At 40.7% G+C, this 14770-nt stretch overlaps 1 protein-coding gene across 1 annotated transcript in view; it reads left to right on the top strand.

Moving 5' to 3' along the window:
• LOC121277061 (solute carrier organic anion transporter family member 3A1-like) overlaps nucleotides 1-12726 on the top strand; it is a 336748-nt gene extending 324022 nt beyond the window's left edge. The window contains exon 10 of the mRNA XM_041185993.1: nucleotides 10549-12726. Within this exon, the coding sequence (XP_041041927.1) occupies nucleotides 10549-10931 (383 nt within the window). The 3' untranslated portion in view covers nucleotides 10932-12726. The remainder of the gene's footprint in view (nucleotides 1-10548) is intronic.
• The last annotated feature ends 2044 nt before the right edge of the window (nucleotides 12727-14770 follow it).

Here is a 14770-nt window from a genome sequence, read left to right on the forward strand (position 1 = left end):
TTCAAGGCCAATCAATACATCTTTCCTGACATTCTCTGAAATGTCAGATTAAAACTATTATTAAAACCTTTTCTCTATTGTTAACTTATTTCATAATATCGGAATGGGGTTGCACTCCCCCCTCATCCAAGTTTCCCTTTTCAACTATTGCAAAGGAGCCGAACTAACAAAAGGATTCTTTTTCCCTAAGGAATGAAATGTTATACAAACCTGGTGATAAAATTCAGCCATGTTTCAGGCAGAACCAGACAAGTATTGTTTAATACTTTTGAGCTTCAGTGGGTTTGTAAAATTGAAAAGTCTGTGATATTAATGCCTGTCAGTTTTGGATGTATCCATACACTATTACATTTAGTGTCATTACAGCTACAGTGACCCTAACCTGCTAACCTAAGGATGTCAATTCAATACAGACAGAATCACACTGTCTTATCCATGCACCGCTTAAATGCAGGTGGACCATAATGTCAGATGTAAACAATGCAAAACAGATTAGACATCAGATTTCATCATTAATGCAGCCAAAATGCAGTAGTATACTTTGAATATGCAGTGAAATTCCTTGGGTCCAGCCTTCAGAACAGGATAAAATTGCATTTTAACCTAATATAATCTTGTTAGTTTTGTCTTGCTTTGATACAAGGTGATTGAAATTGAAATGGGAATTTTTAAAGCTATATGACATGTTTAATTTTTAATTTTAACTGGAAGTGTTTATAAACTGACAGATGTGGAGTTGCAATTTGATGAGAGTAAACCCAGAGATCCTTGTAAATTACTAGATGGTTTGTTCGCAACGTGGACTGTGTAAGGGTCACCACAATTACTAAAACTGTTACATTCTCTGGTCTGTGCTGAAATAAATTTTTGCAAATGGGCAGTAGTTCGCTTGCTACATCTACAACTATTGTCAGTACCTCAAGGCTGGGGTGAGGAGAGGGAAGAGGAAAAAAACAGCCAGGTTTGCATTCTGGATTGGTGTCCAATGATTCTTTTTGGAAAGTATTTTTGAGTGGAAGTGGGTGAGGAAGAGATTGGACTTGGCAACACTACTATCCATGGTCCAATAATCATCTTTGCACGTACAAAATCTTTTAGATTTATTTTGTCACAATGGCACTCCATAACTGTAAATTTGTCAACATACATCTTAATAAGATTTATTAGAACATTTCATCCTCAATCGCCTTGTACAACAGTGGAACAATGATTAGAAGGTGGGACTTGAGGAACTTCATTGCGTATCAGTGCTGACAGGAACTGTTCAGCCTTATCCATGAACAAAGGCCATTTGGATGAGGTAACAAAGAGTGCCAAAGGAACCACACTCCAGCTTTATTCAGCTCCTTCAGAAAATCAGGCAAGGGGCAGGGGTGCAGGGAGGTAGGGGAGTGCAGCAGAGTGTAAAGCTCAATTTCTCAAGTTTTCCTGAAATAGGATCATCAGTAATCAACCCTGACATTATATCCAGCCACTGTAAGGCCTGATTCCAATTGTGCCAAATTAGTCCAATTTATATTGCCGGGCAGGTTCAGCAGCACCAGAACAGTACGTGCATTTGCAACTCATTACAGCTTTGGCGCAAATATGGACAAAAAAGTTGAATTCCAAAGGTGAGGTGAGAGTAATTGTTCTTGACATTAAGGCAGCATTTGATCGAGTCTGCACCAAGGAATCTTGGCTTAATTGAAGTAATAGGATTAGAGAGATACCTCTCCACTGGCTGGAGTCACACCTAGTAAAAAGGAAGATGTTGAAGGTCAGTTATCTCAACCCTGGAACATTGTAACAGGAGTTCCTCAGGGCAGTATCCTAGGTTCAACAATCTCAACTGCTTCATCAATGACCTTGCTCCCATCATAAAGTCAAAGGTTCGCTGATGATTGCACAATGTTCTGTCCCATTTGCAACTCCTTTGATACTGAAGCAATTTGTGCCACATGCAGCAAGACCTGAATAACATTCAGTCTTGGGCTGATAAATGGCAAGTAACATTCACGTCACATAAGTGTCAGACAATGACTATCTCCAACAAGAGAGAATCTAACCATTTCCCCTTGACATTCAGTGATATTACCATTGCTGAATCCTTCACAATTAATATCCGCAGGGTTCATATTGACCACAAACTTATCTAGACCAGCGACATAAATATTGTGACTACAAGTGCACATCAGAGGCTAGGAATTCTGCCATGAGTAACTTGCCTCCTGACTCCCCAAAGCCTCTTCACCATCTACAAGATACAAGTCAGAAGTGTGATGGAATACTCTCCACTTGCTTGGATGAGTGCAGCTCCAACAACACTCACGGCGTTCAATGCCATCCAGGACAAAGCAGCCCATCTACTGTTGTAAAGTTGTCTGCTTGTGTCGTTGAACTTGTCCTGTCTAGGTGCTATCTTCATGCTGTCTTCTCTCGCTCTCTCTATACACAGCCTACCATCATGTGACTCTCCACATCATAATGTGAGCGGTACTGTTTCCCTGGCCCCACATTAAACCTTTCTAACCCGAACACTCTTACATTACACAACCACCTTAGATAGTCACTCCCTCCAGCACCATTGTACAGTGGCAGCAGTGTGCACCATATACACTGCTCTCCTTTGACAGCAGCTTTGAAACCACCTAGCTGGACAGAGCATCAGATGCATGGGTACACCACCACCTGTAAGTTCCCCTCCAAATCACACAACAACCTGACTGGGAAATATGTCACCATTCCTTCACTGCAACTGGGTCAAAATCCTGGAACTCCCTCCCTAACAGCATTGTGGTGTACCTACACCTGCAGTGTTTCAACTAAGCGGCTCACCACTACCTTCAAATTAGGAATGAGCAACACATGCTGGCTTTGCCAATGTCGTTCACATGCCATGAAAGAATAATTTAAAAACTTGTTGAAGTTCTGAAGAAGGACTTGAAATGTTAACTCTGTTTTGCTCTTCACTGATGCTACCAAACCTTCTGAGTTTTTACAGCATTTTCTGTTTTTATTTCAAATCTCCAGCATCTGAGTATTTTGCTTTTGTATTGCTGAAAAATAGCACATGTTGTCAAAGCTTCTCGTCTTGCACTCTTCAGGACAATTCATAAGAATGCCAAATGTAAAGGGAACAACAATTTATACTGCATGAGAAGTGCGTGCTAATTGGTTGGCAAGTGGAGTCTGATTGGTAGAGGCATTGCCTTGGAGAATGCAGGAGTTAACTGATGACTGATAGTTAACTGCCAAGCTTTGTTTAAATTCAGACCAGGTAAGCTGAATCTGATTGATCAAGGCATTGCCCTGGAGAACGAACCAGAGAATAGCTGCCACCTATTTTGTTTAATTGAAAAATACACAATGTGTGTACATGTTCTTCCTGTCTGCAAAGGACAGGGCTCTCACAACATTTAAGAAGTATTTAGATGAGCAGTTGAAACACCATTGCATACAGTGCTACAGGCCAAGCACTGGAAAATGGGATTAGAATAGACAGGTGCTTGATGGCTGGCAGAGACACGAAGGGCTGTTTCTGTGCTGTATGACTCTATGACTCTAATATATGTAGCCAGTATGTAGACGATATGTTTGCTTTATTTGAATCTGCAACTGCATGTAACAATTTCCTTACACACCTTAATGGGCTCCATCCTGCGCTCAAATTCATCTTTGAAATCGAGCAGTTAAATGAGCTCCCTTTCCTTGACATACTAGTTGAGAAATCTGGCAGGGGTTTTCTACTAATGTCTACAACAAGCCTTCCTTCACTGGTTGATATACATGTTGGGATTCCTACAGTTCTATACGATTTAAGATTGGTCTTATCGGCAACCTTGTAAATAGGGCCTGAGCCACTTGCTCACCGTGCAAGCTTGCTGCTGAAATAGTGTGCATCAAAGGCATCATGCTGGACAATGGCTACCTTGATCAGATCAGTGCTCACTGTATATTGTGCAAACTCATGAATGGGTCTACGGCCATTGCATTCAGTCCCAAAAATTGCCCAGTCTCCCTCAGATTACCCTGGAACGGTAAGGTATCTCAAAAATTTGAGCAACAGGAAGCTAGCTATTTCACGCTGCTATTACGCTGTAACAACATGAATGGTGTTCACCACTAATAGGACACTGCCGTTAAGCCATTAAGACATTCTACCTATCACGCAAAAGAATAATGTGATATATGAATTTCAGTGCTAGTGTGATATAGGCCGTACGTCCCAAAGACTGGCAGATTGTTTCAAACAGCATGTCCCTTCCGCTATTTATAACAGGCAATGTACTTACTGTACCCAACCAGGCCATACTTGTAAAACTCAAAAAAAAAATGTCCAACATATGTTGTGATTCTGCAATTGGACAACATTTGCTAAATAATCCAGAGTGTGCTAAGGATTACACTGACAACCAATTTAAGATTATTTGTTGAGTACATAATGTGGCTATTTATGTGTGCTAGAAGCCACATATATTAATACACAGAGCCCTGACCTTTGCAGACAGGAAGAACATGTACACACATTGCGCCTTTTCAACTAAACAAAGTAGGCAACAGCCATTCTCTGGTTCATTCCCCAGGGCAATAACTTGACCAATCAGAGTCAACCTGCCTCGTTTAAATTTAAACAAAGCTTGGCAGTTAACTGTCAGTCATCAGTTAACTGGTGTATTCTCCATGGTAACAGCTCTACCAAGCAGAATCCACTTGCCAACCAATCAGCACTCACTTCTCATGCTGAATAAATTGTTGTTGCCTTTACATTTGCAGTTCTTGTGAATTGTCATGGGGAGGGCAAGATGAAATTCTTCAACAACATGTCATTTTTTCAGCAATACTCAAGTTCTGTAATACCTAATGACTATTTGTTATAAGGAAGAAGTTTTCCTGTCAAAACCATGATCCTCCAAGAAGAAATTCATGAGTTGTAGTGACACATGATGCTGGTGACAGCTATTTGCTGCAGCACCTGAAACACCTTCTTTTCATAGGCAGCAATGTAATATAAATGGATGATCAATTAAACTTTAATCAACAATGTTTTTTCTAAATAAAAACAAAAATATACAAATAAAAACAAAAAAACTGCGGATGCTGGAAATCCAAACAAAAACAGAATTACCTGGAAAAACTCAGCAGGTCTGGCAGCATCGGTGGAGAAGAAAAGAGTTGACGTTTTTTCTAAAGATTGGTCTCACAGTAGCTTTGATGCAAAAAAGAATGCATTTTCAAAAGTGCCCTGTTTACCATGTAAAGCACTGCTGAGGTTGGTTAAAAGATACATACACCCAAAGTGTTGTGGTCACTTTGACAAATGGACCACAGGAGTCTCAGGTACAGGTCACAATCGTTTATTCGAGCAATTGCAAGGGGAGAACCATCTCAATGCAGCTTGAGATAGCACTCTGCTAAACTACAAGTGTTCACCATATTTATACATTATTGATCATGTACAAGAACAGTTTCCAGATTCCGATCTCATCAACATATAGATTTACATTAAACAGACATCCCTTTAGTAACAAAGGTACCAAGGTACAGGCATCATCTGTCCCTACTTTCATCCCTGGCGGAGACCTTCCCTCCCATCTCAGCTAGGACCATCTGTTCTTTCCCTATCTGCTTTAAACAGACCCAACCTTGGTTGTTTTTCAACCTAAGGCAAACTCCCAAGACACCCAATCTATCATATTTGCATTCCTCTCTGTTCGGCCTGGCCTTGCTGATGGTCACAGGCTCTGAGGGTGTCAAGGTTCAGATTCCTCTCTGCCCAGCCTGGCCTTTAACTGTACTTGCAGGCACTGGCTGCTTGGATATTTTAAGTAGTCCATTCCCTTTCAATAAGTTCTTAATGTACCCCTATATTCCCCCTAAATTTTTTGGGTACAAAAGATAGAATCACATCGGGATAACCCTTCCTGTGTGGGATTGCTATTTAAGTTAGTTGGTTTGGAAGGGTATTCAGAATTCTGATGTTATCAGAACAATCTGCTGCAATGACTTTCATGAGCAAGCAGCAAGTACTGAATGAAGCATGCATAATTGTCCAGCTATGAGGAAGAACAGTTACTGTCCCTCTGCAAGAACCTTAGTGCCAGATTTTCGCTACTGAGATGAGTAGCTTGAGTCAGGAAATTTCCCAACTTGCTGGACCCACCTCAGTAGAAAGGCCCCCGAATGCAGTATTCTTCCATCTGGTGGGGGTGCGTGCAGTATGGAGTCGGGCCTGCCGACCCTGGAAGCAAAGCAAAGGCGCACATGGGGCAACCAAATGCCGAGGTGAGATCATTAGAAGATCCACGTTGGTTCTCTAGAACCTCATCCCAGTTGTATTAAAGACTATTAGGCCCTCTCACCCTCACTCTCCTATTCTGTTCCCATGCCATGCTCATGCCCTCCATGCCAACTTATGACTCATCATCCAACCCAATGGGCATTTAAAGCCCTCATGCCCCCACTCACCCCCTCATACCCTCCATGCCAACTCATGGCCCTCCTCTGTCCATTCACCCAGTGTACATTATATACAGTGCCAATGAACCATGTACTAACAATAGCATGTGTGAAATTGCTCAGAAAAAGACACCCATTCACAAAACCCTACAAAAGTTTCAGTCAGACAGACCATTACAGTATCAATAGTAGAAGCTTGAAACACTTCAGACCTCTTAATCCTGTGCAAGTAAACTTTGAGACATTGTCAAAAAAGGTTTACAGAATGAAAAAATTGTTATAAACAGTTAAAGATGTCAATCTAGCAAAGTCAACAGTTCGCTCCAGCTGTCAAAACAGACACCCTGCTGAGAAAGTCCTTTTATCAATCTGGGCTTTGGGGTATTCATTCATGGGATGTGGGCTTCGCTGGCTGGGCCAGCATTTATTGCCTATCCCTAGTTGCCCTTGAGAAGGTGGTGATGAGCTGCCTTTTTGAACCGCTACAGTCCATGCGTTGTCGGTACATCCACAGTGCTGTTAGGAAGGGAGTTCCAGGATTTTGACCCAGCGACAGTGAAAGAACAGTGATCTATTTCCTAATCAGGATGGTGGGTGACTTGAAGGGGAACTTAATGAAAAGAATTCTTAAACCTGTCGTCATTATGATATGCTTTTAAAGGGTTGCTTAATTTCTCTTTTATGTAACATGGAATGGAAACTTCCCAGTGGCATGCTTACCTCCAAATATTCGCTCTTAATCTTCATTCCATGTTTTCTGTGAGAACGACTTCTCACTTACACAGAATCATCCCTACTTTTAAAGTGAGTTGTTTTAAATCTGAAATGTAGATGGAAAAGCATCTACCTTTCATTAACTTGGTGACTGTGGGAAAATTGGAAGGTTATTTGGCCATTAGTATGATTGGATTGAGATTGACAGCACGGACTCCTTTTCTATTTTGCAAATCCCAATTTCTTGCTATTGAATGAATATTTATATTTATTAAATTATTAAATGTTTTGCTAGCATTATTTCACAATAACATGCCAAATGGTTATCTGTGTGTCAGAAAAAATAGCCTCACTAAGCTCCTGGAGTCTAATCTTTTATTGTTCAATGTGTGCAAGCCACTTTTCATCTGCTACTTCAACTGCTTTGCATGTAATTTTGCTGTCAGCTGTTTGCTTCATGTGTAACAAACAAATTGATGAGCGTAGGATTTCCTAATGGAGTTGTGATTCCCTGGAGGAAAGAAAGGTGGGTGTGACTACACCTGAATTGTTTTGCATGAAATTGCTCTCATCTCAGGAGTAATGTGTATAGGCCTTAGCATAACGACCTAAGCATGTCAGAAGAGATCTGTTGTTGCCATATACTTCATCAGGGAAAGCATTGCCAAGTTATGTGGTCTTGTCAATCTAGCCTCCAGGCAACATCCCACCATAGGGATCCTTATTTTTTATTATTTGTTTCTGGGATATGAGCGTTGCAAGCATTTATTGTCCATTCTTAATTTCCTTTGAGAAGCTGGTTGTGAGAATAGGCAAAAAAATGCCATAAACAAGCAAACGGGAGGTTGGATTTTATACTATCCGTCCTGGGGTTTAAAAAAATTTGGAAAGAGTTGAATTTTAACTTTGTTGGCACTAGCAGGTTACACGGACTTTTAGCTCGGCAGGCAGGCGTCTGACCAACCTGATCTGGTATGAAATCATACAAAATGACGTCAGGTGAGCACCCCGCATCATCCTGTCATCAGTCCATGGGCCCGTGCAAGAGTTGGTAGCGCACCCGCCAACAATTAAGAGGGCAGTTAATCCTATTAACCGTGCATTTGCCTGCAATTTTTCATTGCCCGTCCAGCCTTACAGTTGGCGGACAGGCGAATCAGCCAGGCGGCCGATACATTTTTTATCAAACCTCATCCATGGGCGGCTGAGGTTTCCATGATGAAATAAAATATAAATAAATTTCTGTGGACAGCATTTTCAGCAGCTAAGTTTTCAGCTGATTTATTATGATGCATGGACACTTTTTTTCAGCTGCTGAAACCTTTATTTTTGATTTTTCAGGCCTTCAGCTACCTGAGGTAGATCTCCGACTTCAGGGAGCTTTCTCTCAGCGCTGACCCGTGCCTGCATTGACATCAGCGTCCGGCCTCCTCCCACCCCCTCCCCCACCCCAGCAGTGCTGAGCTTCTCAGCGCATGTTCCATGCTGGTTGGTTGTTAATTGGCCAGCCAGCGTGAAATTCCGGTAGGGGTCCAATCGCGGTCGGCGGTCTGTTTCCCAGCCGCCCTTGGGCCTGCTGATTGTACCCACCCATTCACCTAAAAATTCAGGCCATAGTATTGGTGAAATCAAATTGTTTATTTGTGCTGTATACAATTGAAAAGTATAACACTAATTAGGGGTGAGTAAATATGACCTGTTATTGTTTTTCCCAAAGTATTTTTCAATATAGCCTTGCCAATAAATGGTTTTCTTGCGTCTGTAAAACAATTGTGACCCAGACGTTGACAGTGAAAAATATAGGCTGTGTGGAAGCATGTATTTGCTTTCATTTGTGTCCAAATCCAGCTATTTCATTGCAGCATTATTACTTTGTGATGGCGGCTAGATCAGTCAAAAGCTTAAATTAATAAATGACTCACCTTAAGATGCTGCATGCTTCAGAACTTCATTGTGATCAAGTTTATTGCCAATTTTCTCAAAGATGGCCTTAGAAACCAAAGAAATATGATTTTCTGCCATCTTTAATGATAGGTTTACCAGAAATGTGTAATACAAAGAACATTACTTGAAACTTTGGGTAGAAATCAAAATGTGTTTGAAATTCAAAGAAGAGTCTGAGGAAAATGTTAGATACTGCATCAGTATCTGAACCGAATCATTAACTGAATGTGTTCATCCACACAGTGGCAGTAATTCTGAGTCTTCCATTAAAATGGAAATGAAATTTGGGAGAGATGTGAAATGCGCTGCTGATTCATTGTCACCCATTTTACATTATCACAATAGTCAAAATGACCCTCACCGTGTCCCCCTTAGGCAGTCCCCCAGGATCAAGGATGTCTTGCTTCCATTCTAGTTGATGGGTTTTCAGATGACTGACAATGCGCGATTTGCAGACTCTGCCACATGCAGGGCAGGTGATGCTTGAAGGGTTGGGTAGATGCGTTGTTTGGGGGCTTATGCACTCTCTCCGAGACCTCAACTTCACCTCTGCCTGTTCCCGATGAAACCTCTTGACGTGTTCAGTGTCTTTTTAAATGAACCATCTCCATTTTGGTCGGTCACAGGCCAGGAACTCCCGTGACCCCCACTGTGCCCCCCTAAGGCAGTCCCCCCAGAATGTTTGACCTCTTCAGGGATGCTTTGAGGGTACCTAAAGCCTTTCTGCTATCCTCCTATAGCAGTTGCTTTGGTAGCCTGGTGTCTGCTCTGCTTGGAACTCAGTCGTGGCAGAAGAATCCCCATAGTGTATACAGTTGCACTCAATCATTTGCAACATCACCAGTTTTCAAGGATTAATTGCAGGTGTGTCCAGAAGCTCAGATTTTCATTTAACAAGCAAATATTTATCCCTAGTGACTTCTGGATTCTGTAAACCAATGTTGGACCTGTAGGCAAATTATAGCAGTCAGCCAATAAAAAAATGATTTTACTTGTGAAGAGATGTCACCATCACTTCTTCCTTTATAATCAAGAATTGCAATGAACTCACTGGAGTCACTGAACCCAATATAACAAGTTCGCTGAATATGACGTTCAAGATCATCACTCCATTCCAAAGAGCCTTAGATAAATTCAGATATCTTGTGCTTTCAGTGTTGTAGCCCTATCCTGATCAACACGCTTTCAAGCTAAATTCCCTGCTAGGTTCCCAGATTTGCTAATTTATGTAATATTCTATACAGACATAGACTCCTCTAAGTTCTCATCCAGTTTCTCCACCAATTAATTATATATTACTAAAAAAAGGAGGCAGAAATAAATCGAGTGATAGTAAAACTAGTGATTTATATTTTTAAAAGGGCAACCAATTATATTATTCACTTTCTATCTCTTATATTTTCATTTTAATTCTGGGTTCATTTTATTTACTCTGTGTATTTTTCTATCTAGGTTTTATCCCACCGCCACTTATTTTTGGGGCTGCAATTGATTCTACTTGTCTCATCTGGTCAGAAACATGCAATAAAAGTGGAGCATGTGCTTTATATGATAACGACTCCTACAGATATCTCTATGTCAGCATTGCCATAGGCTTGAAGACAATTGCCTTTATATTGTACACAACTACATGGCATTACATAAAGAGTCATTCCAAGAAGTATATTCAAGGAGATGAGGACTCGGTTGGTCACATGACTGCTTCAGATCTCTTTGCATCTACGTTAACATTAGATGCGGCTGCAACAGATTCAAACAAATCAGCTGGAAGGACAACATTTATCTATCATTTGGAAGAGAATGAAATGTGTGAGAACATTGAGTCCGTTCTTTAACATTTGTATTGTGTGATTGCATCGTTTTGAAGATATACTTTTGTAGGAAAAAACGTTTTAAGTAACTATTTGAAGGTTTTTAAGCATAAGGATACATTGAAAGTCACTGGCCTTTTAAAAGATTTTTATTATTCTCTTTGTAGTTAAAATTACAGCAATAGATAAGGTTTTTCATGATTCTGTATGATTCACACCAAATCAGCAATACAGAAATACATAGAATTAGTGTCAAGAACTGGCAGATCCAGGTTAGAATAAGTGGTAGGCCCAAGAGGTCAGTTGAAAAAAAATTCTATTTAAGTAGCTTTTGTGCTTTTATAAGCACCTTATTTTGCATTTTCTGTGGTGGTATAATACATGCTACATATTGTAACAATATAAATACCATCCTGTAGCATGTAAACTATACGAAAGTGATATGTTTCTAAGAAATTCAAGATCTGGTTCTAATCTTGGGTTTATCCTATTCAAACTAGTACTTCAAAGCCTGGATTTCAGAATGTCACTTTCCCCACAGAGCCCACATTAGCAAATAGTATAAAGCTGCTAATTATTTTCGCCTCTGCTTTCCAATGTTTATCAAATATTTTTATTTAGTTTAATATTACAGCCATCTTGCATATTCACAACACTGGTATTTCATGTTGCCTGTGATATGACTTGAACTGGAACATTTATTCTTTCAGGTTATTTTAAAGCAATGCTCTCTATATCATTCAAACTATTTGAGTCCATTCACAAATAGAGACTTTGCTTGTTCTTATCGCATCCAGTACTGTCACAAAAGTTGGTGCTGCTAAGAAGCCAGAGTCATAATGCCAAATGGTGCCTCAGGTCATAAACAAAATGGATGACACACCAATTATTTATTGTAAATGATAACTATTATTCATTTTCTTATCTGAAATTTAGAAAAAGATTGCAGTAAACAGACAAAGATGATTCCTACTGTATGAATACAATCATCTTGGTTTCCTTTAAATTGAAGGGCAGGTTTGTGGTGCAGGGAACACCCTTTCGACACTGTTGGTGTTTAGAACAAACTTGATTGTTTCAGGCACCTCCTTCTCTCCCTGAATCCTTGGTGGAATGACATCATGCTTTTAAAGCACAAGATCTTTGCTTAGCAACAACTTAAGGTTGCTAATTCACAGTTACAGCAGGTAATGGTTGCTTTATCAGCTGTATTGCGTATCAACAATAAGTATAAACACAGTTTTGACATGGGTGTTTCTAATTGGGTGATGATTGCACAATTTATAAAAAAATCTGACACCAGGCAATTTTTCCCTCTCCTGTAGAATTCATATTCACCCCACACTGTTGTGGAGTTTCAGGTGCTACTGTGCTAACTGTAAAATGTGCTGCACAATTTGCACCTACTATGAAACTGTATAACATGGTTCAGTGATGCTATTTAACATGGTAATGGTTGTGAAAATGAAAAAGCCACGTGTATTATTCATACCACTCTTTACCTTAGTAATTGTAAATTTTAATATTCCATTTTTTCTACAGCTGGAACATTAAGGATACTGGTGTATGTTCTGTTGAATCCAATTGGTTTGTATTATTTATATAATGCTTTTTATCATAGAATTTTAAAATAATAATTGCATCAGACTTTTGTAAAGCTGATAACTGATTCCAGTGTTGTTTCCTTTGCAGAATGTGTATTTTGTAGTCTGAAGTAGTATTGCAGAACGAAACATGTATATTGTGTGTTATGTGTTAATGCCAATAAGCCCATCCAAATGTAAATTTATTATCAAATGATAAACTTATATTTAATATATACAGCTTAATTATCAAACATGCAATAATTATTGGTCAAATAACTTGATTGTATTTAGCCAAGCACAACATTTAAAGCTGCTGTCAAATATAATAGACACCATGGACAGGATTTTCCCTGCAGCCATCTTAACCCCACCACCAAGCTGAAATGTGGGTCAGAAGCCTGCATTGTGTGGGAAACTCACTCTTTGTGGAGAATTTTATGCCCTCTCTCATGGCATGTTTGGAGGCAAGGAGGACATTTAATTAAGTGGATAGGTAGGGTGCGAACACCTTGTTGCCTTCCTGCCTCCACCAAAATTAAGTCCAGGGCGGGAAGGCCTGTGGCCAGACCTCCCACCCAGATGATAATTGAGTGGGTAATTAATGACCATTTATATTGCTATTATTAACTCAGCTGTGGGCAGGCCTGTTGCCACCTGGGGAACACAACAAGCAAACTTGTGCAGGCTCCTTGTGGACTCCTGGGCAGCGGGGTCCCTTGTTCAAAGGCACTCAGTGCTTCATCAGGAAGGGTGAGGGCCTACTGACAACCAAACCTCTTGCCTTTACTGCCAAACCCCCCTCTCCCCACCCTGATGAAACCCCTCGCCTGGTTCGCTCCTCGATCCTGGGGCTCCAGTGGCTGTTTTTTCTGCAGCAGCCACCGCTTGGTGACTCTGGTGAGCAAAAGAGCTGCTGGCCTCTGATTGGTTGGCAGCTCCTAGTGGGCAGAATTTCCGCACCCAGGGCCCTTGATCTGGGGGTGCTCGCCAGTGGCCACTTAAGCGCCTAAGAGGCACTTAATACCTGTGGGCCTTTCCAGAGAAGGAAATGCAGGTCACTTGTCGGCTCTCCAACCCGCAGGCAAAACCCCCAATACCTCCAAAAATCCCCCCTCAGCAGGGATGGATTTTACAGTTCCTGATGAGGTGAGGAAAGCAGAATGGAAAGTAAGTGATCCGCTTGCTCCTGCTCCAACCATCTAAGGTCATCGAATCAGCATTGGGCGGCCAATTAATGGCCATCCAGGAAGAAGGCAGCCAATTAGCAGCGTGAAGGGGGATATTTGCACCGGATCAGGATTACATATGAACATACGAATTAGGAGCAGGAATAGGTCACTCGTCTCCTCGAGTCTGCTCCATCATTCAATGAGATCATGGCTGGTCTGATTGTAATCTCAACTCCACATTCCCATCTACTCCCAATAACCTTTCAACCCCTTAATTATCAAGAATCTATCTACCTCTCTCTTAAAAATATTCAAAGACTGCTTTTACTGCCAAAGACTCTCAATCCTCTGAGAGAAAAAATTTCTCTTCATCTCTGTCCTTAATGGGCAACCCCTTTTTTGAACAGTGGCCCCTAATTCTAGATTCTCCCACAAGAGAAAACATCCTCTCCACATCGACCTTGTCAAGAACCCTCGGGCTCTTATGTGTTTCAATCAAGTCACCTCTTATGCTTCTAAACTCCAGTGGACACAACCCTAGCCTGTCCAATCTTTCCTCATAAAACACCCAATCCAGGTATTAGTTTCGTCAACCTTACCTGAACTGCTTCCAACACATTTACATCCTTCCTTAAATTAAGAAGCCAATACTGTACACTGTACTCTATATGTTGTCTCGCCAATGCCCTCTACAAATGAAGCGTAATACTTCTACTTTTGTATTCAATTGCCCTCGCAATAAATTATAACATTCTATTAGCTTTCCTAATTACTTGCTGTACCCTCATATTAGCCTTTTGTGATTCATGAACTATGACCCCTAAATCCCTCTGCATCTCAGAGCTCTACAATTTCTCACCATTTAGATAATATGCTTCTTTTTCATTTTTCCTGCCAAAATAGACAGCTTCACAATTTCCCACATTATAGTCCATTTGCCAGATCTTTGCCCACTCACTTAACCTATCTATACTCCTTTGTAGCCTCCTTATATCCTCTTCACATCATACTATCCTATCTATCTCTGTGTCATCAGCAAATCTAGCAACCGTACCTTCAGTCCCTTCATCCAAGTCATTTATAAAGGCCAGGACACCATGTGGCAGAG

This window comes from Carcharodon carcharias, chromosome 4 (assembly GCF_017639515.1).
Source record: "Carcharodon carcharias isolate sCarCar2 chromosome 4, sCarCar2.pri, whole genome shotgun sequence".
Classification (NCBI taxonomy): Eukaryota; Metazoa; Chordata; class Chondrichthyes; order Lamniformes; family Lamnidae; genus Carcharodon; species Carcharodon carcharias.